General features: G+C 38.2%; 1 protein-coding gene across 1 annotated transcript; it reads right to left on the bottom strand.

The window, feature by feature from the left end:
- Nucleotides 1-413: 413 nt before the first annotated feature.
- On the bottom strand, nucleotides 414-19556 carry PDCL3 (phosducin like 3). Its single transcript, XM_081327463.1, has 6 exons — nucleotides 19451-19556; nucleotides 12110-12242; nucleotides 7837-7927; nucleotides 4678-4821; nucleotides 3776-3984; nucleotides 414-2592 (listed from the first exon to the last, which is right to left on the bottom strand). The coding sequence occupies exons 1-6, from the start codon at nucleotides 19454-19456 to the stop codon at nucleotides 2447-2449; spliced, it is 729 nt and encodes a 242-aa protein (XP_081183589.1). The 5' UTR covers nucleotides 19457-19556; the 3' UTR covers nucleotides 414-2446.
- Nucleotides 19557-22012: the final 2456 nt, after the last annotated feature.

Raw genomic sequence — 22012 nt, 5'->3', positions numbered from 1 at the left:
GTGATAGGGCTGAAATAACATTGTTCAATTTAATTGTTTTGCTCTATGTAACTGTCCATTTGAGATCAGAGAGGACTGAACCTCGTCTCTTTTACAGAGATATTTGTGCAGTCTTGGTTATAGCTTTGTTATGGAATTTGCCAGAAAAGGAACTAAATTCTTGTTACTTGGAATTCAAGGAATTGCAAAATCTCTTAATTAGCCCAGATCAAACACTTTGCAATCCAAATTCAAGAAAAAATGAAAAATGTAATGATATAAACTGCACACATGCATTTTAGCTGATGTCAAAGACATGGCAGCCGGGCAGACTCTGCCCTTATGCCCCATCGCACACAGATGATGCTGCAGGGCATGGGCAGAGGGCGTGGCCGCCATGGTGCTGCAGGGCCGCCTGCAGGCCATGGTGTCGGTAGGTGGCCCTGCGGGCGGGCAGGGGGCAGGACAGTTTTGGGGCATGTTGTCTAAAAGGTTCACCATCACTGCCCTATATACCTAAAGTACCTGAGAAATTTAAAAAGCTGCTAGAAGGGAAAATAACAATGATGGCATTAACAGAAGCAATTAAAAAACAAAAGAATGGCAAAACACCAGGACCAGATGGGCTACCAGCAGAACTACATAGAACATTGCAGGAACCGTTAGGCAATGTAATGCTGGAACTCTATAATGAACTTCTCTCTGAAGCTGAGATACCAGATTCACGGTCGGAAGCACTCATTACCCTGATACCAAAGGAAGAAACGGAAATACAGAAAATAAAGAACTATAGACCGATTTCCTTGCTCAATGTGGACTACAAAATATTCACATCAATCATGGCCGAAAGACTTAAAAAGTTCTTAAACGAATTTATTCATTTGGATCAAAATGGGTTTCTGCTGAAAAGACAGATTAGAGACAATATGCAAATTTTATTAAACACATTAGAATACTATGAAACACATCCCGAAAAACAGATGGCATTCATGTTTTTGGATGCGCAGAAAGCATTCGATAATGTGAATTGGCAATTCATGATAAGGTTCGCCATCACTGCCCTATATCCTTTCAGACAGATGGCTGTCCAGTCTCCTCTTAAAAAGCCTCCAATGATGGAGCACCCACAACTGCTAAAGGCAAGCTGTTCACTGGTTAATTGCTCTGTCAGGAAATTTCTCCATAGTTTTAGGTTGGATCTCTCTTTGATTAGATTCCATCTGTTGTTTCTTGTCTTGTCTTCATGTGCTTTGGAGAATAGCTTGACACCCCCCCTCTTCTTTGTGGCAGCCCTTCAAATATTGGAACACTGCTATCATGTCTCCTATTTTTTTTCCTATACTAATTGCAGGTAAGTTCTTTCAGCATAGGGGACAATATTTAAACACATCAGTATGCTTGTTTTACCAGTAAACAAAACATTTTATGCTTAAAATTTATAGAAAATGTAAATGGAAGATAGTTTACAACAGCGCAACAGTGAATATTCATATTATCAAACTCTTCACTTCTAGTCTGAAATCATCCAAGCCAATGTTTTCTGCACATTTCTTTGGACCATTATTAAATATCCAAAAGGTGAAGAGATAATGTATTCTACAGTATAAAGTCATTGTGTTTTTAATGACCCATCAAGTATAATTACAATTGTTATAAGTTAAGTTTAAATCATGTATACAGAAGAGGAAGAACAAACTCATTTTTCAAACTATTCTATATTTCCTTTACAGATAGTTCTCTACTTACAACCAGTTTCCATAAGGCAGTTGTTAAGTGAATCTGGTTTCTCCCATTAACTTAGTCAGAAGCTAGCTGGGAACTTTATATATATTGATTACCTGACCTTGGGACAGTGCAGCTGTTATAAATACATGCCAGTTGTCGAGGGCCTGAATATTGATCACCTGACCATGGAGATGCTTGAATGGTCATGTGAAAAGTGGCCATAAGTCACTTTTTCCAGTGCCAAACAGTAACTAAATGAACAGTTGAGGGCTACCTATACTTGATCTGATTTCAGGATTTTTAAATAAATATGCTGATAAACACACTGATTTAGATAACTTTTTGTTAAAATTAACCTACAACAGGTTAGGTTAATCTGATCAATACAGGCCTACAGTCATCAATATAGCTCTTCCAAAATGTATCATACAATTTTTATCCAGCCCTAGAGTGACGCTGGAGCAGAGGGGAGAGTATACTACAGTTAATGATAAGAGTACAAGCAGATACCACGTTTGTTAGTAAATGTCCATCAGAAGTGACTTTAATGGTATGTCAACTTTAAAAATTGCTTTTGCTTTATTCCTGTATGAATAATGAAGTTTATTTTTCAAGAAAGAATACTACCACTGATATTCATTAGGCTGAAATAAAACACATTATTTTATAGCAATAAATCCTCTGGTTTCATTGAAGAGTAATTCTGAGTAATTGGGCACAGGAAAGAACTGCACGTGGGGTCTTAATCCTCCTCTGAGTCACTTTCTTCTCTCTTTGTTGGAACAGAGCACTTGATGGACGTCATCAGCTGGTCTTGAATTTGTTTCCTGGGGTTCTCTTCCAGGTCTGTCTTAATGGCACCTGACTCAGAAATTTGCCATTCTAATTCTAAATGTAAGAGAAACAACAGGGGGAAATGAAACATTGTGGATGCCTTTCAATGTTGGAAAGAATAAAGTATCACCATGTTCCTTCTCCCTCTGAACAATTCCATCTGTTGTTTTCTTTTCCACTTTTACTATAATGCTAAGTTCTACACAAACTTCTTGAAGCAGCCTTCCGGACATTAACTGACATGCTACAGCTAGCCAAGAATGGACACTTCATCTCGCCTCCTTTATCTTGTTTATAATTTATTTGGAACTGCTACTACTGTTTGGAATGGAGGGGGGCATCTTCTGTAGACCACAAAGACATAAACACCCAATTCCCTTCTTATTTCTTTACACCAACAAAACAGACATTTTCCATGTAGCAGCAGGTTTTTATTGCACATGTTCACACTGGCTTACATCCCAGAAATGGAAGCAAGTCAACAGTACAAGTTAATCAGATATCACACTGTTAACTCTGTGGGCAACCTAATCAGTCAATCTCATTTATGTTAGTTTAAAAGGAAAATTAGCATGATCTGGATTTTCTACTGAGATTAGTTCTACAGATGTAATGATAAAAGTGACCAAAGAACTGGTGGGGGGGGGGAGGGAAGGGATAAGAGAACCAAATAAAGTAGGTAACATTAAGGGGGAGTACTTACTCTTATTTCTGTGTTAGAAAAGTATATTCATTTTGCTTGTATAATAGTTTATCTACCATGTATTAGAAATGGACTGATGTTAATAGTTTTTCTCCAACAAAAAAAGCATTGGTTATATGCATCATACACAATGCCACAATTGCCAAGATGTACCAAATGTAACAAGCCTTTCCTACTATGCTGATGCAATCTCAGCTCCCGAGAAAAGGAAGCCAAACATTTTTTGTTAAAGATTCAAATCAATCAATTTTAAAAACTAACACAGCATTTATCCATACTAATTCAGCACAGTTTCAATCAACAGGAAATGTAGGAATACATATACTGTAAATGTAAAAGCAGAAGAAAAATAGGACCACCATCTCAAAAAAACTAAAACCTCTTTTGCTTAAGAGATTTCTTTTTGCATCCTTAACTTTTCTGATATGGAGATTTAAGGAAGGAAAGTAAGAATAGACTGAAATTTAGTGGCAGACTACCTAAACCAATTTTCTGTGTGAAAAATATTCTGTTTATTGCAAAACAGACACTCACCATCTCTCGTCAAATTCATGCCTCCAAATACCAGTGGCCCAATAAATTGGGCCTTGATGTCACCTTCCAGGTAGACAAAGATTGTGGGGAGATTTCTATCAGGATAGTTGGGTATGCAAGTTGTAGAAATAGCTTTGACAAACTTGACATCCTGGAACTTCTTGGCAAGCCCACTTAAGTGTTGGTTTATCAAGGCACAGAGAGGAATACTAAATTTGAAGAAAGGAAAATATGCAAAATAAAACAAATGTCCATAATGGGCAATATTCATGATTTGTAATTACTGTTTACAAACACATCTGGGTATCTACAAGTTTCACTAGACTGCCTATTAAAGTAGTCCTCGGCTTACAACCACAATTGGGACCAGAATTTCTATTGCTAAGCAAGATGGTTAAGTGAGTCATACCCGATTTTGCAACCTTTTTTGCCATTATAAATACATGGCAGTTACCAGACAAACTAATTTTGATCACACGACTAAGGGACAATGTGATAGGGATAATGTGAGGACTGGCTGTAAGCTACTTTTTTCAATGCCATTGTAACTTAGAATAGTGACTATATGAATGGTTGTAAGTTGAGGATTACTTGTATACTGAAGGTGATACAAAGGAAAAGGCAGAAATTGACAAGCTTTCTCTAACTTAACAGGATCTCTCATATCAATAGGAAACCATCCTCATTTCCACCTGGTTAAGACAATTACAATGATAAGTGAAAAACTCTTTTGCAACCTCTTTGACTTGCAACTGAATTAGGCATAAAAAGGGGAAATTGTACTTTTAATGCCTGTCCTTGAATAGCAAATGGCAGCACAACTGCCATGCTGTAGCACAATAACAAGAGCTGTTAGAGAAAAATGATCCATGAAGACAAAAAGCGTTGAAAATCTCGCTTACCCTTGCTTGTAAAGATGCAGTATCACCCAGATATTTTTGCCAGCTTTTGTAATTTCCTGAATATAATCCTGTCCTGAAATCTCCAAAACTTGTCCAAATATATTCTTTGCTTGAGATGCTTTCCATTCAGCTATTCTCTGCTGCCTGCAAAATATAGAATCAATATATACATATAAATAATACACACACAAACACACACACAGAGAGAGAGAGAGAGAGAGAGAGATGGACAGACAGACAAATAAAAATGTTATTCAGAACACAGCCAGCTTTCTCCAATCTGAGTCTTTCTAAGATGCCTGGGGCTGCTAATTCCAGAATTTCTAGCCAGAATGATCAATGCTTGTTCAGACCGCATTTAGCAGGAGATCTAATATATAACGTTGTAATAAAACTTTGACAATTTTAATGGATGTGGGACAATGCTTTTATCCCAATATTATAAGCAAATATTTAAAAGATAACAATCTGCTTATAACAACTAGTTCATTTATCCTCTGAATATGGTTTGTTTTTGCAATGGATGGTTAAAGAAGTCCCGGTAATCAGACTTACAACCCACATTATGTCATAAACTATGGTTCCTCCCCTTTATGCATCAAAATATAAGGGAGATGAAAATTAAAATAAATAATTTTGAGAGATTAAAACAATGCATATATATTAAGGGTAGTAGAGAATGGAAAAAAGGATATTTAAAACTACTCTCTAGATTACGGTACATGATGAAAATCACATTCCTGTTCTACACACGCAACTACAGACGCCTAGATTCAGATTGAAACTGTCTAAATATCATCACTTAGATTCTTCCTCTGTTTTTGTACATATTATTTGGAATGAGGAAGAGAATTTGATTGAAGTATTTTTGGAAGAACACTCAACCCGTTTATATTCATTAAACAGCTTCCATCCTTCTCCTTCAGTTTTTCTTTTCATTAAAAGATTTATCATCTGTTCAATCCACTCTTCTTCCTTATCCTCAAATTTGTTCTGTGATCCTGACAAGTAAGATATCTTTTCCATTTCAGGTGTTATCCCTGCATCTTCTAATTTTTCATTTGTCTGCATCTGTCTGTTAATTCTTTCCTTTAGGTCCTCCATCTTTTTCTGGGTAAAAGGATCCATTTCTTCTAATTTTCCTTCTGTTTTCTGGAATACTAGTTCCTTCTGAATAGTCATTGTCTGGATGTGTAAGTTTAGGCTAGAAAATTGTTCTTTTATCTTATTTGCGTTATTTTAGTCTCATCATGAAATAAAACAATTGTCTGTTGGATTGATTTCAACATAAAAAGAATTTCTTTCTGAGATTCATTAACATTTTCTTGTTGGCATATTAAGCTGGGAGCTTCAGAAACAGTGTTAAAGATGATTTTTTTTACCATTTAAGGCTAAGTATGGAACACTCATTTTGTTTTTGTATGTAGTCTTTATAGTCCAATAGGGTCCCCAACACAGATAAGCAGCCCAATTTGGGTTTTGTTCCCCTTTTCCCAGCTGCAGGCTGCAAAAGTGAAAGTTTCCAAACAGACTTATCTAAGTCCGGGCTTCAAGGCAAGTTTCCTTTAAGCATAACAAATTGTAGTGCCATGATTCACCACTAGATGTTGGTAACACTGTCTTCCAGCTTTCCAAATCCAAGCCTATTTTACAGACTTTCAAATATTTTTTCTAAAAAAAAAGTCTCAAAGGTACTTTGAGTCCCCAAATTTCAAAGCTATATATCTATATTAATTCCAAATTGATCTTGTAGTTTTCTCTATTTTCCCCCAAAGCAATTCATTCGCTGCTTTTCTTTTCCTAAGGGAATAGGGCAAAAACATCCCTTCCCTCTCACATCGGGGAGGATTCTTTGCTTTGGGCATTCTTTTTCCAAGAAAGTAGTGTTAAGGTCATAAAAAGAAGATAAAGTCTCACCCAGTTCCATCCATGTTGCTCAAAAAATTGCTAGTTAGCGCTTATCTTCAGTTGTTAGCAGCTTCTGACTGGTCACACAAATGTAGCCAGTCTTTCCCCTGTCGGTTTGGAGGGCTTCCTCGGATCCAGCGGAAGGGCTGCCGCCCCTCCACAATCAACGAGGGTCCCCTCCTTCAATGCCTCTCTGGGGCAACTTTCGACCCTTTTTAGGGTCCCCAGTGAGGTAAAATCAAACGTGGAAGATGGAGCCCTGTCTTCCTGCACCCATCACACTGCGATGCCTAACCGGAAGTATTTTATAGTGTTTTATGGATTTAAAGGCAGAAGCTTCAAATGCATCTTTTATAGAGCAAATATTTTAAAAAATTCACTGTTACATTCATTTTGTCCCTTATAAGATCATTTATCATTGTGTCAGGCACTGTCAAAGTGAACTGAAGGTTTATTGCACATGCAAGATACCTGTTTTTTTATGAGTTTGGCTGGTTTAACTATAATATAAATTACTGTAATTTTTGAGTAATTCACTTAATTCATTTTTGTAAATTATAGGTATCTTCTATAATATCTGTTAAATAATGAATTTTCTACTTCTCTGTTCCCATATGCTGTGACACACTGGCATACATACACACGTCTCTTTTGCTCAATGCACATGGAGACAGTAGGAACAATTTCCAAAGCAATCCACAATCCTTGCAAAAGATGTGGCTGTTTCAGGAATTTGAAACATGCTGTTTACACACAATCCTATATATTGTATTTTTTTTTTCAAATGCTTTGTACAGATCTGAGTGCCAGTGATCTCACTGCTAGACTATACTTATGCAGGCACTGTTTCTCTGAATCTGCACATACATGTAGTCCTCATTTAGCTATAATTCAGACTGGCAACTTGGTCACTAATCAAGGCAGTTGCTAAGTGAGAGCACAATTGTACTTATGATCTACGTAATTTTAGCGTTCCTTTGCTTTATAGATCCTCAAAGGTTATATTCCAAGGATTGTTTCTAAAGTTACTTTTTAATTATTTTTGTAATTGCAAATGGCTGCTTTGAGGCAGTCTGAAAACAAGGATCACCTGTACATAAATGGTTATTTTTATAAGTTATAGAGGAAGGCTTGACGTGGCTAAAACTGGAAAGTTTATCCAGAGTTCTTTACCATAACTTATAGTATCAACAATAATTTCCAGTTACAACTATATCTTTATTTATGGCACTTTCAACAGAATATTCTAACCTGTACATTTCTACAGCATGTTCATCTTCCTCATTGAATTCATCTTCATTTTCTTCAAGTTCCTCCAGAGTCATATCTTCATAGGTCTTAACTGATATGGGACAAATACAGGGTCATCAGCACAAAGAGTTTGGTAATTCTTACCAAGGACAAATGTCAGGCCGTAGACAATACAGAATTACACCAAAAATCTCTTTTGAATGTAAATCATGTAAATTTTATGAATAGAAGCCATTTAAAGACAGCTTGCATGTTATGTCAAGAAAACTTTTGCTCTGTAGACCTTTGATTGGTAGAAATAAATAATAGTCCTCTGTGAGTTTCTAATGAGTTTCAGGAGCTAACACACGTAGAGAACTAAATCTTGTCCCTTAGCTAACATAATCTTGCATTCTTCCTGTACTATCTGTTGTTCTCTCAACCTCTGCAAAAAGCCCTTAAGGAGAATTTGATTTCTCTGCTATTGAGTGCGCTTTAGAGTTCATACCATCTAGGGTTCTGATCTAGTATGGATCCAGGTAGTATGAACATTATTTCAGGAAGTCAGAAAGCACAAAGGGCAGGGCAGCAGGAGGAGTGGACTTACTGTACTTAGTCTCATCTTATGTATTTTACCCTTATCTTTCTAATATTATTTACTTATTTAAATTGGGTATAAGTCAAAGCTGCCAAAAGAATCCAATAAAAAAACAGTAATATTAACCAATAGTTTAAATAACAAAAATTGGTTTAAGGCTTTTAAAAATGTTAATAGTTATGCTAGGCTCCTCATCTCTGCAAGGAAGGTAGTCCAAAAACCAGGGCAGCAACAGATCCTTCCAGGTTAGCTTATAGGTGAACTTCATTAAGAAAGTTTGCACTAGGATAGCATAGAGCAGGGTTTTCCAGCCTTGGCAACTGTGGACTTGCTGGTTTGGGAATTCTGGCAACTGAAGTCCATGCATTTTAAAGTTGCTAAGGCTAGGAAACCCTGGTATAGACCATGTTGTGAAAATGATGGTTCATTAAATTAGGCACAATTCTCTTGACTAGACATTCATGTCTGTAACAAACTTGTTGCAAAAGGAAAGTGAATCACTTCTATGCAGATTTGAACCTAATTGTTATTGCCCTCAGAATGATGCCATCTTATTAACTCTGCTCCTGCAAATAACTCGCTGGAAGTATTCATTTGCTACAAGGCTACTGCTCCTACTGAGCCAATTCTTATTTTAGGCAGCAATCATCCGCTTCTTTTTTAAATGACATGTAATAAGAAAGGCAATTATAATTCTTGCCAAGGGGAACAATCTTGCTCAATAAAAGAATTTTTAACTCTGAAAAGAGCACCCCATGAATCAAGCAAATGTGTTCAAAAACAATATTCTTACTGCAGATCACATGCTAAGGCCATCTCTCCAGTCCCATGAACAACCTTACCAGTTATTAGTTGATCTAAGGCAGATTTCCTAAATATGTTACTCTCCTTGGTTTGAAACATGCCAAGTTTGAAAAGCTGTTATAGAGGGGGCACTCTATACTGGTGGTAAATGATGAGGTTAAGTGTGAAGACTGCAGTCCTGTGCTATTGGTTCCCTTGGTTTATATTCTCTATTTAATTCTTATTAATTTTAATTGTTCTTATTTTAATCTTTTTATCATTTTGTAAGCCATCCAGTGTCATTCCAAGAGTGAGAAAGGTGGCATATTAATTAATTAATTAATTAAGCAAGCAAGCAAGCCTTTTTCAAGTAACAAAATCTCTGGAATTCTAGATTACTCGTTACTGTTGACATGGGGGCATGTTTTTAAGATTGTCATGACTTTTTGAAACCAACACAGGATGATACACAGTTTATAGCTCTCAGTCAAAGGGTATTGTTTACAAACAATATTCTTTGTCTGACTTTCCCTAGGGTAGTTCTCAAGAGTTGTTTGATTTAAACTAAAAATATATATATAATCTACAGTAGTTGCCAAATGTCTTACTTATAAAAAGACCAGAAATATATAAAAATGATTTATGTGATAAGGGTACCTTCAGTGCTAATTTTATACAGGTACTCTTCAACTTACAACTGATTGTTTAGCAACCATTTGAAATTCCAATGAACTTTCTCAAGACTAATTATGACTACCGTATTTTTCGGACCATAAGATGCACTTTCCCCCAAAAAAAGTGTGTGGGGGGAAAACGAGGGTGCGTCTTATGGTCCGAAGGTGATCCGTATGGCCAGCCCCAACCTCCGCAAGTGGAAAGCAAGGGAGATTGCCAGGAGCGCGAATCGGCACGTGCTGAGAAACGCCGATCTCGCGCTCCTGCAATCTCCCTCGCTCGGTTTCAGCTTCCCTTGCTACAAAAGAAAGCAGGCTGAAACCGAGCGAGGAAGATTGCCAGGAACGCGAATTGGCCGATCTCGCGCTGCTGCAATCTCCCTCGCTCTGTTTCAGCCTGCTTTCTCTTGTAGCAAGGGAAGCTGAAACCGAACGAGGGAGATTGCAGGAGCACGAGATCGGCCAATTCGTGTTCCTGTCAATATCCCTTGCTCCGTTTCAGCTTGCTTTCTGCAAGAGTTAGCCGGGCCGCAGGGCCGCCTCCACAGGTACTGCTCTAACATGGAGAGGGAAGGACAAAGAGGGAGGGAAGGAAGAAAGGAAGGAAGGAAAGAAGGAAGGGACAATGGGAGAGGGAGAGAGAGAAGAAGAAATAGGGAGGGAGAGAAAGAGGGAGAGAGAGAGAAGGAGAAAGAAAGGGAGAGAAATAGAGGGAGAGAGAAAGAGTGAGAGGGAAAGAGAGAGGGAGAGAAAGAAAGGGAGAGAGAGACAAGGAGAAAAAAAGAGGGAGGAAAATAGAGGGAGAGAGAGAAAGGGAGAAAGAGGGAAAGAGAAAAATAGAGAGGGAGAGAAAGAGGGAGAGAGAGAGGAGAAAGGGAGGGAAATGGAGAGAGAGAGAGGGAAAAATAGAGGGAAAGAGAAAAAGAGGGAGAGAAAGGGAGAGAGAGAAAGAGGGAGAGAGAGGAGAGAGAAAGAAAGAGGGAGGGGGAGAGAGAGAGAGAAAGAGAAGGAGAGAGAGAAATTAAATTAGTAACATGATTGTTAAGTGAATCTGGTTTCCCCACTAACTTTGCTTGTCAGAAGGTTGCAAAAGGCGATCACATGACCCTGGAACAATGTGACCATCATAAATATGAATCGATTGCCAAGCATCCGAATGTAAATCACATGACCCTGGGGATGCTGCAACGGTCATAAGTGTGAAAAATGGTCATAAGTCACTTTTTTCAGTGCTGTCGTAACTTTGAACAGTCACTAAGTGAATCGTTGTAAGTCAAGGACTACCTGTATCATTTTTTTTCCTTTTTTGGGGGGCGGTCAAGTTTTTGACACCTTGCTGGGCGACTGGTGGTACTGGGACATTGCCTTGTCCTAAAAGTGGTACAATGGATGAAAAGGTTGAAAAGCCCTGTTTTAGTATACCGGTACTATTTGGTTCAGAATATTTTTTTTCTTCTTTTCCTGCTCTAAAAACTGGGTGCGTCTTATGGTCAGGTGTGTCTTATGGTCCGAAAAATACGGTAATTATGACCTAGATTTGAAGTTCTAATGACCACTTCCCAGGTCATGTGATCATATTTTGGGCACTCAGAAACTGGTTTGTATTTATGGTTGTTTACACAGTCTTTTTGGGGGGGGGCCAAAACCTGGCATTTACTTCCTATTTCAAGAAAAAAGGGTTAATTGCAGACAATGGATTAACGAATACAGCATTCTCTTAAATACTGTGGTGTTCACTTAGTGACTAAGGTGATTCACTTAATAACTACCACAAAAAAGGATGTAAACTGGGGCATGATTGCATGGTGACTGGCTTAATAACCAGCATGACTTAGCGCTCTAATTCTGGGCTTAATTACAGTCATAAATTGCAGATTACCTGCATTTCATTAAAATTATATGTGTAGATCAAAGTTTATCAATTATATATCCTGAGAACTAAATCCCAACCTACAGCGTAGACAGCAGTTGGAAATTCAGCTGAGTTTAACCAGTCATCAGAAACACAAACAGTTCTGAATATTTCTCCTGATCCTTGCTTCTCAAGTACAAGAATTAATTTTGAAACCTTTTCACCCAAGACATGCAAAACCCAAAATACAATGAGTACACAAGCCTCACTGAAGTTAACAAGGTCCTTGTTTGCAATGAGAGGGCTCCTATATTTTGAGGTGATTACCCGGGAACCTGGGTAATAAGAGTTCCACATTAATTCAGCATTCTAAACTAGATTGCTTGCCAACTGATTGTTGCTGGAGGATCTGCTGCTCCCTTTCTTCTTCTGCCTGCTCTTGCTCTTTCAGCTTTTCTTTGGGAGGAAGGATGCCTTTTTTACGCAAGATGTCATTCCACTCTGTATCTGCATTAGGATCCTAGAACATAAAAATGATAAGAGCATGAGATGCCAGTGTGACAACCTTATTCCGGCTCCCTGCACATTAAGACTGCACCAGCTTCACTGCAGAGTTTGAAAATTCCTTTGAAAAGCATGGTGGATTGCTGGCAAGAAGGAATGCCAAACCTTATAATTACAATCTAATTTCCATTTCTGCAGATACAGAGCATGGTTAATAAAATATTTAAACTAATCCTATAGTACTCTTTAAAGAGAGACAATAAGGGAGGCAATTCAGTTGAACCCAGAGGAGGTTTTCTTGTGTCTGAGTAAACATCAGCTTGCTTCCATAAGAAAAAAAAGGTAAACCAAAAACCATAGAAAAGCAACCAATAGCTAAAAACAGTAAAGCTGCAGTATAAATATATACCTTAAGATATAACAACAGCAATATTTTTCAACCAATAGTTGTGTTTTCAGTAACATCTAAATATTTGCACATGAAAGAACATAAAGACACAGCAATGTAAGGGACCACACCATCATTATGCCAGAAAAATCACAATACAGTAGTGGCTAAAAAATGCATTAAGCATGCAACAGACGGGAGTGAAATAGCTTAATCATTTCATGGCATTTCTTTCTTATGAAGTCAAAAGAGCAGCAGAAAACTAACACATGCTCTTCTTCTTGACCAGCCAAATAACAACAAAGTAAAATTCAAGTGATAATACCAGAAGGAAAGACTGTATGAAAACACACAAAAAAGAAAATGAACATATTAATTCTGGGACATCCTTTTATGTAACAGTATGACTGAGCAAAACACTGAACAGCAACAAGAGATGTACTTTGGCTTACAAGAACTGACATTAAATAAAAGTTTCTTGGACTTTCAACTACAATCAAGTGTATTACCATAACAAAAGATGCTGGGATGAGATATTACAGATGCAAGAATAAACCCAAGTGAGAGAGCTGCTCACAATCTCCGAATGGAAAAGCAGAGATGATTAAATTGATTCCTTCATCCAAAGGAGAGAATATATTTAATTTTTTTTCTATCTGGAAATTGCTTCCAGATATTATGCTTGGGAGGGAAAAACGGAAACTTTGATTTTGTTTTTGCTGATTAGATAGGTTTGTTGCTATAGAACTGGCTAGTATATACACAATATACTATTGTATAGAAGTAAAAAGTTGAGGTAGTTATGTTATTATCTTCTACTGTGCTAAAGAGAATTGGAAGTCAATGTCTTTTTCTTGGGGGGAGGAGCCAAGATGGTGGACAGGCAGCAAAGGCTGTAAAGAAGTCCTCCAAAAGTAAAAGCTTTCTTTTCTTTTTATTTTCTTTTTAGCACCTTTTAACACTGCATTTTAGCCTACCCATTTTAACCTATTTTAACCTATTTTTAAACCTGTTTTAACCCTTGTTTGACTTTTTATAATAGTCAAAGACTTTTTACAAAGGATATATACTGGACAGGCTACCATTGTTTTACCTACATTTTAACAACTCTACAAGCCAGGATTACCAAAAATGGGGAAAAGGAGAAGGAGACACCACAGAGTTCATCCAAATCACTGAAGCAGCAGAAAATAGGCCCCTCTCTCCCTTCTATAAATGAGAGGAAAGAATATCCACAAAGAAAACAACACTCAATCAGATAGTTCTAGAGGTGACCATTATAACCTCAGTTTACAGATCAACCAGGTTGCCTTCCAAATCTATGACAACAGATAGAATAGAGGATGTTGGAGTGATAGAAAAGCTGTTAGGCAGTCTCTGAGCCAGCTACTCGGCTGCGAGTACACGCAGATTGATTTATTGCATGCAGAGTGGCTGCCCGCAAGAAGGCAATGTATGAGGATTTTGCTATCCTTCAAGCAGTCCATAATTCCCTCAATGCTTCTTAGAATGAAGCACTTCCTGAGCCCTTTTTCAATATTTCCGCTCAGGGAACCTACGAGTGTTTTCCGCTCAGGGAACCTGCGCCTACTCCTGGTTCAGTCTCTCAATGAGGGAACTATTGCTTTAAATCCAAGCGGCATCAGACCTCATACTAATAAGTTTGAAACATGGGCAGCTGAATCAACCTTGAGAAAACAGAGAAGTGATCCACAAAGAGAGTTACCCATAGTCACTGATTCTGCTGAGAGCATGCCAGAAGAAATGTTGATAGACTTTAATGATATATTGCCAGATTCTGAGCAAGCTAATTATATACAGAGACTGGATGATTTAAAAGAAGCATTAACAATAACTACTCAAGCTAATACATCAAATAACAATTACCATAACGATCCTCCAACAAGTGCCCCTATGGAGAACTTGAACTGACTATATGAAGGCCAGTGCTAGAAAAGCATGTTATGGAATGTAGCCAGGTGGTATCGTTTCAGAGGCCTTAATCACTCTAATCCTCTGAAAGGTAAGGATATTATATTGGTGCAAGAGACTTGGACTACTGATGATCTCCTGCTTAATGGCTTTTATTCATATAAGCTGGAAGCAAGGCCAGGCAGAGAACCAGGGAGACTGAAAGGAGGGCTGGGTATATTCATTTCTACCAACCTGAGAGCAGAGTCCACACTTATTACCCCTTTAAACCATTCAGCTATGGCCCTTCTCCTCAAGCAGGACTCACTCCTGCTTTTGATAATTAATGTTTATCTCCCGCCTTCACTAAAAAAAGCTGAAACCACTGCTGTATGGCTGGAGTTGGAACACTATGTTAATAAACAACTCATGGAACACCCAAATGCCAGGGCTCTACTAGGGGGAGACCTTAATGCCAGATTGGGACCAGATGATTATACATTATTCATGAAACAGCATCAATACCCACCATCGGAGGTCCCTATACAAACCAATGCTCCCCTCATAGGACTCTTTAAAGACATTAGAGCTAACTATGCTGGCCTCTATCTTGCCAAGTTGGCAAATAAATTTAACTTCTTCATATCTAACGGCTCGTGGCCTGGTGACTATCCTGGCGAGTTTACATTCATGGCAGGGCCCAAAACTAGCACTATTGACTACAACTTAACTTCTATGGACTTAGTATATTATATAGAAATTTTGAAGTCCTGCCTTACTTAGACAGTGATCATCTTCCTCTGTGTATATACATGAAGCCCTTTATCAGGCAGATACCCTCCAAGGACCATTTTATCCCTGTAATCTCTACAGCCAGTCTAACAAGATGACAGGTCAAATGAACCCAACAACTTGATCAGAAGGCAAGGAGAGCCCTAACAGAGGATAATTTTCAAAATTATAATTATAAAAAATAAATTATAAAAATTATAAAAAATAATTATAAAAAATAATTTTCAAAATGCCTCAAGTAACACCAGCTGCCTGCAATTAGTGCAGGTTCGCATCCCACCAGGCTCAAGGTTGACTCAGCCTTCCATCCTTCCGAGGTAGGTAAAATGAGGACCCAGATTGTTGGGGGCAATTAAGCTGACTTTGTAATAATGCCGCTTGGGGTGTGTGTGAAAGCCCTAATAAGCAGGCATATACATAGAATGAAGGCTACTGCTAAGCTTGTAAGCCGCCCTGAGTCTTCGGAGAAGGGCGGGATATAAATGGAATTAAAAAAAATAAATCTGTGCAGCCTTTATGAATGAAGACCCCTCCAGCGAGAGTACAAGGTCTATAATGAAGGATTTACCTGAGTGGCCTCCAGTTTCAGAATCTGAAATGAGATCCCTCATTGGCCAACTCAGGATGGGGAAGGCTCCAGGAGCTGACTTCATTTCGGCCGAATTACTAAAGAATAATATGGAGTGGTGGATGCCCATCCTGGCAGTGCTATTCACCTATATTGACTCCACCGGGTATGTCCCAGGGGAATTGGGGTTTGGCACTTGTGGCCCCAATTTATAAAAAGGGAAAGAGAGACAACCCTGCCAATTACAGACCAATAAGTCTGCTAAATATAATCAGCAAACTCTATGCCAAACACCTTCAAGATAAATTAAAGAAGTGGCTGGACCTTGAGAACCTGATTGCTGAAGAACAAGCCGGGTTTAAAGAGGAGAGAAGCACCATAGATCAGTGCTTAGTTCTTCATCATTTGATTGAAAAATATGCATCAGATAGACCTGTATCATTATACGCTGCCTTTATAGATCTTAAGGCAGCTTTTGGCACGGTTACAAGGACTAAGCTATGGGAGAAGCTGGAAGCTGCCTCAATTGATCACAGACTCCTCCATCTGTTATGTGCCTTACATACCAAAACATCCCTCAAGGTGTAATACGCAAGGGTCTCTCTTGAGGTCAGTTGAAACTCAAAAGGGGGTTAAACAGGGGTGCATTCTGGCCCCCTTGCTCTTCAATTTTTACATAAATGATATGGTAAAATGTTTAAATAATCCAAATTTAAAAAAACCCCAAAATAGGTGACCGAAGCATTGCTCTGCTGCTCTATGCAGATGATGCTGTGATTCTCTCCAGGATTCCACCTGGCCTTAAAAGAGCCTTGCGAGCTCTTCTTGTCCAGTATTGCAAATATAATAAACTGGATATAAATTATGAAAAACAAAGTTTATGGCTTTTCCAAAAAGGCCAAAATGGTCCACATTGTATTTAAATAGCCACAAAATAGAGCAGGTAACCACCTTTTAAGTACCTAGGGGTGGTCATCCATGCCACCGGCTCACAAAAAGCCCATGGAATACACGGCTGCCTCTGGTCAACGATCAGCGAATGCCATTCTTAAATTTTTCCGCACAAAGGGAGGACACTATGTTCCAGCTGCAATTAAGCTCTTTCTGGCCAAATTGCTAGCACAGCTTCTCTACGGGACCTTGCGTGGACCCTCAGCTTCGTGTTACACACCAGTCGAAAGAGTTCAATCCAAGTTTATCAGAACAATTCTGAAAAAACCAACTTCTGAATACCTGAACATCACTTTGCTGAAACTCTCATGTCTCCTTCCAAGTTTCCTTCCCAAGTTTTATTATGTAGGCAGCTGAAGTGTTAAGTCAGTATTTTAATTAAATGTTAATGAACTAGTCTGCTTGTAATGCTAAGCCAAATAGAGTGGGTTCAAGTATGCATTGATTAAAGTCAACAAGTCTGTTTTTGGACACAAATATAACTTTAAAACTTTCTTTAACACATTACTCCCCACTAAGTATAAAGTTACCAATACTTGTAATGGAAGCATCAGCTCTCTCAATTTTGCACAAAGCAGTCACATTTATCTAACAAAGGACTGTTTCTGCAAGTTACTTACATCCTTTTTATGTATAAAGCTTGTAATGGTTAGAAGCTTTATTTAGGGCAGACATGTCAAACTCGCGACATCATGTGATGTCGTGCGAGTATCGGAGCTTTTCCCCCCATTGCCAGCAATGGGGTAGGCGTGGTTTTCTCGTGACGCATCCGGCCCATCAGCTGGCAGTTTAGGGGTTCAAACCCCTGATTTAGGGGTTCAAAATATAAATTAGAGGCCATTTTTGAATAGTATGAATTTTTCCCTGTTACAATGGGCAGGGGAAAGATTGTAGCATAGGTCCACCTTGGTTCTCTTTACGTCAAAAATGAGAGTTTGGGGGGTGAGTGTCTTTTTCTGCAGAAAGTACTCCATATGGTGCAGAACCTAAAGCCTCACAGCATGAAAAAAACCTAGGACTATGAGAGACAGAAAGGCACAGTACAGGCACTGCCCCTCTTCTTGTGTTATAAGAGATAAGGTTCTAGTTCACTGCATCACTGTAGTCTGAACCATAAGGTTACCAGCAAATAATATTTTGCAATTGGTCCATGGCAATATGTGACAGGGAGCCAGGGAGAAGATATAGCTACTTGAAGGACCATCTCATCTCACTGAGATTGGCCTGCCCCACCTGTGCCAGAAGAGGCATGCTGTGAACCCCATCAGCCCCCCCCACTCCCCCATACTGAGGTCAGCTCTAACCTTCTTTACCTTCTGTTAGAGCTTAAAGACCTGGTTCTGCTAGTTGATCTGGGACTCCAATGAAGGGTTTCACATTGGGGGTGGTTCATAGATTAACAACAGATCCCACCCCCTCTTTCTCATCATATTCCCTCCCTCCCCATCTTTTTAGGTAGGTTGATTTTTTATAGTATTATATTTATAGTATGTTATAGTTTTATCTTCTAATATTGTAACCCTCCTAGAGTTACCATGTGGTAAGATGGGCGGCTAATACATTGTACAAATAAAAAATGTTGTGTTTAGAATGTTGGTCCATTTTCCTACAGTCTACTTCTATTTATGTTTACTTGTTTTTAATTATTGTTAATACTTGTTTTAACTGTTTTGTTGTATGTTGCCCAGAGTCAATTTGTGAGATGAGCAGCTATATAAATTTGCTAAATAATAATTTATCTTATTAAGAAACAGTACTGGGAATAGTGGGGGAAGTTCCGTTGCTATCATCTTTTCTTTAAAGGGTCATCATTTTACTAATTATACTTTGCAATTTTAAAGTCATTATATAGGATTAAAATTACATTAGCCCAAGAGCACAGTGGTGTTTGTGGGTTTAGGCACCCAATCCATCTTCTCTACAATCTAGCTATAATTTTCAGCTTTTCCCTTCGCTCTCATTTACAATAGGAAGGCAGCTAAACCAAAACAAAACCAGAGTTTATTCTTTCTACTCCTCCAAGCAAAGGAGCAATTATTGCAAGAACTTAGAAGTCGGAAGAATATACACTAATAAAGGAGAATATATGCAGTTCAGGATTGAAATGAGGGGTTCTTGGTGCCCTCTAAGCTTGGTTGGTTGGTTGCTTGCTTGCTTGTAGACGTTTCATTATCCAAACTAGGTAACATCATAAGTGCTCTCGTAGTCTAAATACATACTCTCACTTCTGTACACCCATCCACAGTACCCGGAAAAGCGGTCTCGGAGCATGCGCTGAACGAACACTCAGCAAGCGAAAAGAAACTTGGACCGCCTCTCTTCATGGTCAGGAAAGTCACCACGTGTAGCCTACTCCAGTGTTTCTCAAGCTTGGCAATTTGTAAATCTGTGGACTTCAATTCCCAGAGTTGAAGTCCACATATTTTCAAGCTGCCAAGCCTGAGAAATACAACGCTAAATCGAACCACCCATGAAGCATAAATCCAGCTAACCAAGCCATTCTTCCTGATTCCCACCTCCCCGGCAGCTAACCCTCCCTCGAAATCCCGCCCCTATTAGGGAAGCACGCGAGACTTTCCTCTTCTTGGGGACAAAATGGTCTAATCTGGCTAACCTGCATTTTGAGGAAAGGTCTTCTTGCTGTTGTCGCCGCTGAAAGGCCCAGATAGCGGCAAATCGAGCTGGGCACCTCGCGCGCGTCCTCCCGGATCAGTGGGAGGAACCCAAGCGGGCGTTGCACACACGCTACTAACCCGCCCACTGTCCATCCTGACGTCTCCTTATTAGGCTTGATCCGGGCATTTTTCCTTGCCTGGGTGGCGAAGTAATGCGGCAGCGTTTGTCCCGCGGTGCTGAATAGGGGTTTGGAGTCGGAGCAGGGCTGCTTATTGCTTTTATGAGGCACTAAATGATGATATCCGAGAAATTTAATATCCACACTTTTTTCTTAAAATGCTTGTGTTCAACACTTATATGGATTCATAAATCATAGACACAGTTTTCTTGCAGTTCAACTTTTTCTTTTTGGAACATCAGAAGACTTGGCTAGTTACTGGCTAATGTGTATTGTGCCAACTATACCCGTGTGTTTTTTATTTGATTTTTAATTAATGTTGATTTTTGGTTGAGCGAGAACACCGCCATTAGGCCCATTTATATGCATATATAAATAGAGTAAAAATAAATATCAAAAGAAACATGAATCCCGTTACAAGAGAATATATGTAGCTTGATTCGTAAGCTTGGTAATTTGCTTGCAGGCAAATAACCTGATTAGGTACGGTAATATCAGTGAACATGAGCACCTAATTGGGTAACAACATGTCTGCAAGCAAACAACCAAACTCAGCCCTAAATTTGGTTATTGATTACAAATTGTATTGTGGTTTTAAAGGTAATTTTCCAAAGCTGGTTTCAAGGAATAGAAAAAATTAGAAATAAACATCCAGTAAATAGTAAATTAAAAGATTTTTCCTATTAGATAAGGGCCTTGAGAGTGGAGGAGAGTGGCTAATGAATGACCTGGGTATTCAGCATACTATGCTAATCCAAGCAAGTCAGCACAACAAATATGTCTTGCTTTCTGGAAATTATGTGGAAGCTTCCAGGTACTTTTCTTAGCAATAGAACAGAAATAGTTTACCGTTGTTTTCTTTGAGAAGCGGGATTTTTTAAATTCCAATATCCAAAGGTTGCTTATCTTCTAATGTGGAGAACCTAAGGCTAGCTAGCACATCCAGGCTGCAAAATTCCAGGCGTCCATGACCAAAATTTTCTGGATGTTTACATACCATGGGTGTTTCAATTTAGCATTGTATTTCTGAGGCTTGGCAACTTGAAGATATGTGAACTTCAGCTCTCAGAATTTCCTGGGAGGTGTAATTCAGGGAATTCTGATATCCGTGCAAGATCAGCCAAAAACTTCCATCTACTCAGAAGTCAATAAAATAAACTGAATGAGTCTCATTGAAATCAGGAGGATTTACAAGTATGAATTAATACTGATACTCAAAGTACCTTACTTAAGTTTAGTGTATTTGTCAAAGCTGTTGCTTGATCTTTTGCCTAAGATCTTGTGTCTGTGTCTGCTCTTAGTTTACACACTCTCTTCCCATTACCTAAAAGAAAAATAAAGTCTTAATGGAAAGATACCTTATGGCACTGTATTAGCAATAAATGATTCAAAATTGCCTTCTTAAGGAATAAATTTCCCTTATTCATGAAAGGAGAGATGGCTTCTATATACTTAATATTAAGTTACAGTTTCCCAATAACGAGATTTGGAAAGCATACTTATCCATAGTTTCCCAATGAATCCAGTTTTCTGGATTAGCATAACTTACTAAGCAAAAAAACATATAGATTGGTTTGCATTCATGCTAAGCTAAAATGAGTTTGTTAATTTGTAGTTTAGTGTATTATGTAAATGCAGCTTTAATTAGAAATTAATTTTCAAAAGATAAAATAATTGTGGTAAGCATCCTGCTGACCATAAGTTCTCTGTTGTAAGACTGGGGATTGCAGTTTTGTTGCCAAGGAAAAATGAACACAATTAAAATTAGTATTAATAGTGAAGTAGATGCAGCTGCTTAAATCTACACTAATTATAAATAGAGATGTTTAAAAAGAGGCAGTATCTGTCTCAAGCAAGAAGAAAGTATTTGGCTGTTTAGAGACTTTAGAGAGTAACATAAGCAGTGAGTAATTTTGAAGGTTTTTTTTAAAAAATTATAAATACTAAACCTGTTTTTGCCTTACTTGTTATTACTTATAAAATAAGAACATTATATAATTAGCTTTATATTGTAGAGAATGTAGAATTTTTTAAAAATAGGACTAGATAATGTTTTATTAAAAAATGTTGCACTATTGGCCAGAAACGTTTAACCTGTTCTGTAGCAATTATTTAATTAGCAGACTTGGGTTATAAAAATCTAATATTTTATATCTATACAAAGAAATCTTTTTAGTAGTCCATTTAATACATTGTGCTAAATGGTGGTTTATTCAATAAACCATAATTAAATACAATTTGCTGAAAATACAGCCGAAATCAAACAAGCTATGTTGTGGATAATGATGATAATGTCATGGAACAAAGAGATTTCATAGTTTTATACGGAAGTAGCTACAAAGTATATTCATAGACTATGTAACATTGTATTGCAGTTGCTGG

This window comes from Vipera berus (assembly GCF_964194415.1).
Source record: "Vipera berus genome assembly, chromosome: 4".
NCBI lineage: Eukaryota > Metazoa > Chordata > Lepidosauria > Squamata > Viperidae > Vipera > Vipera berus.
The sequence above is the reverse complement of the archived record's forward strand: the minus strand, read 5'-3'. Positions and strand labels throughout refer to the sequence as shown.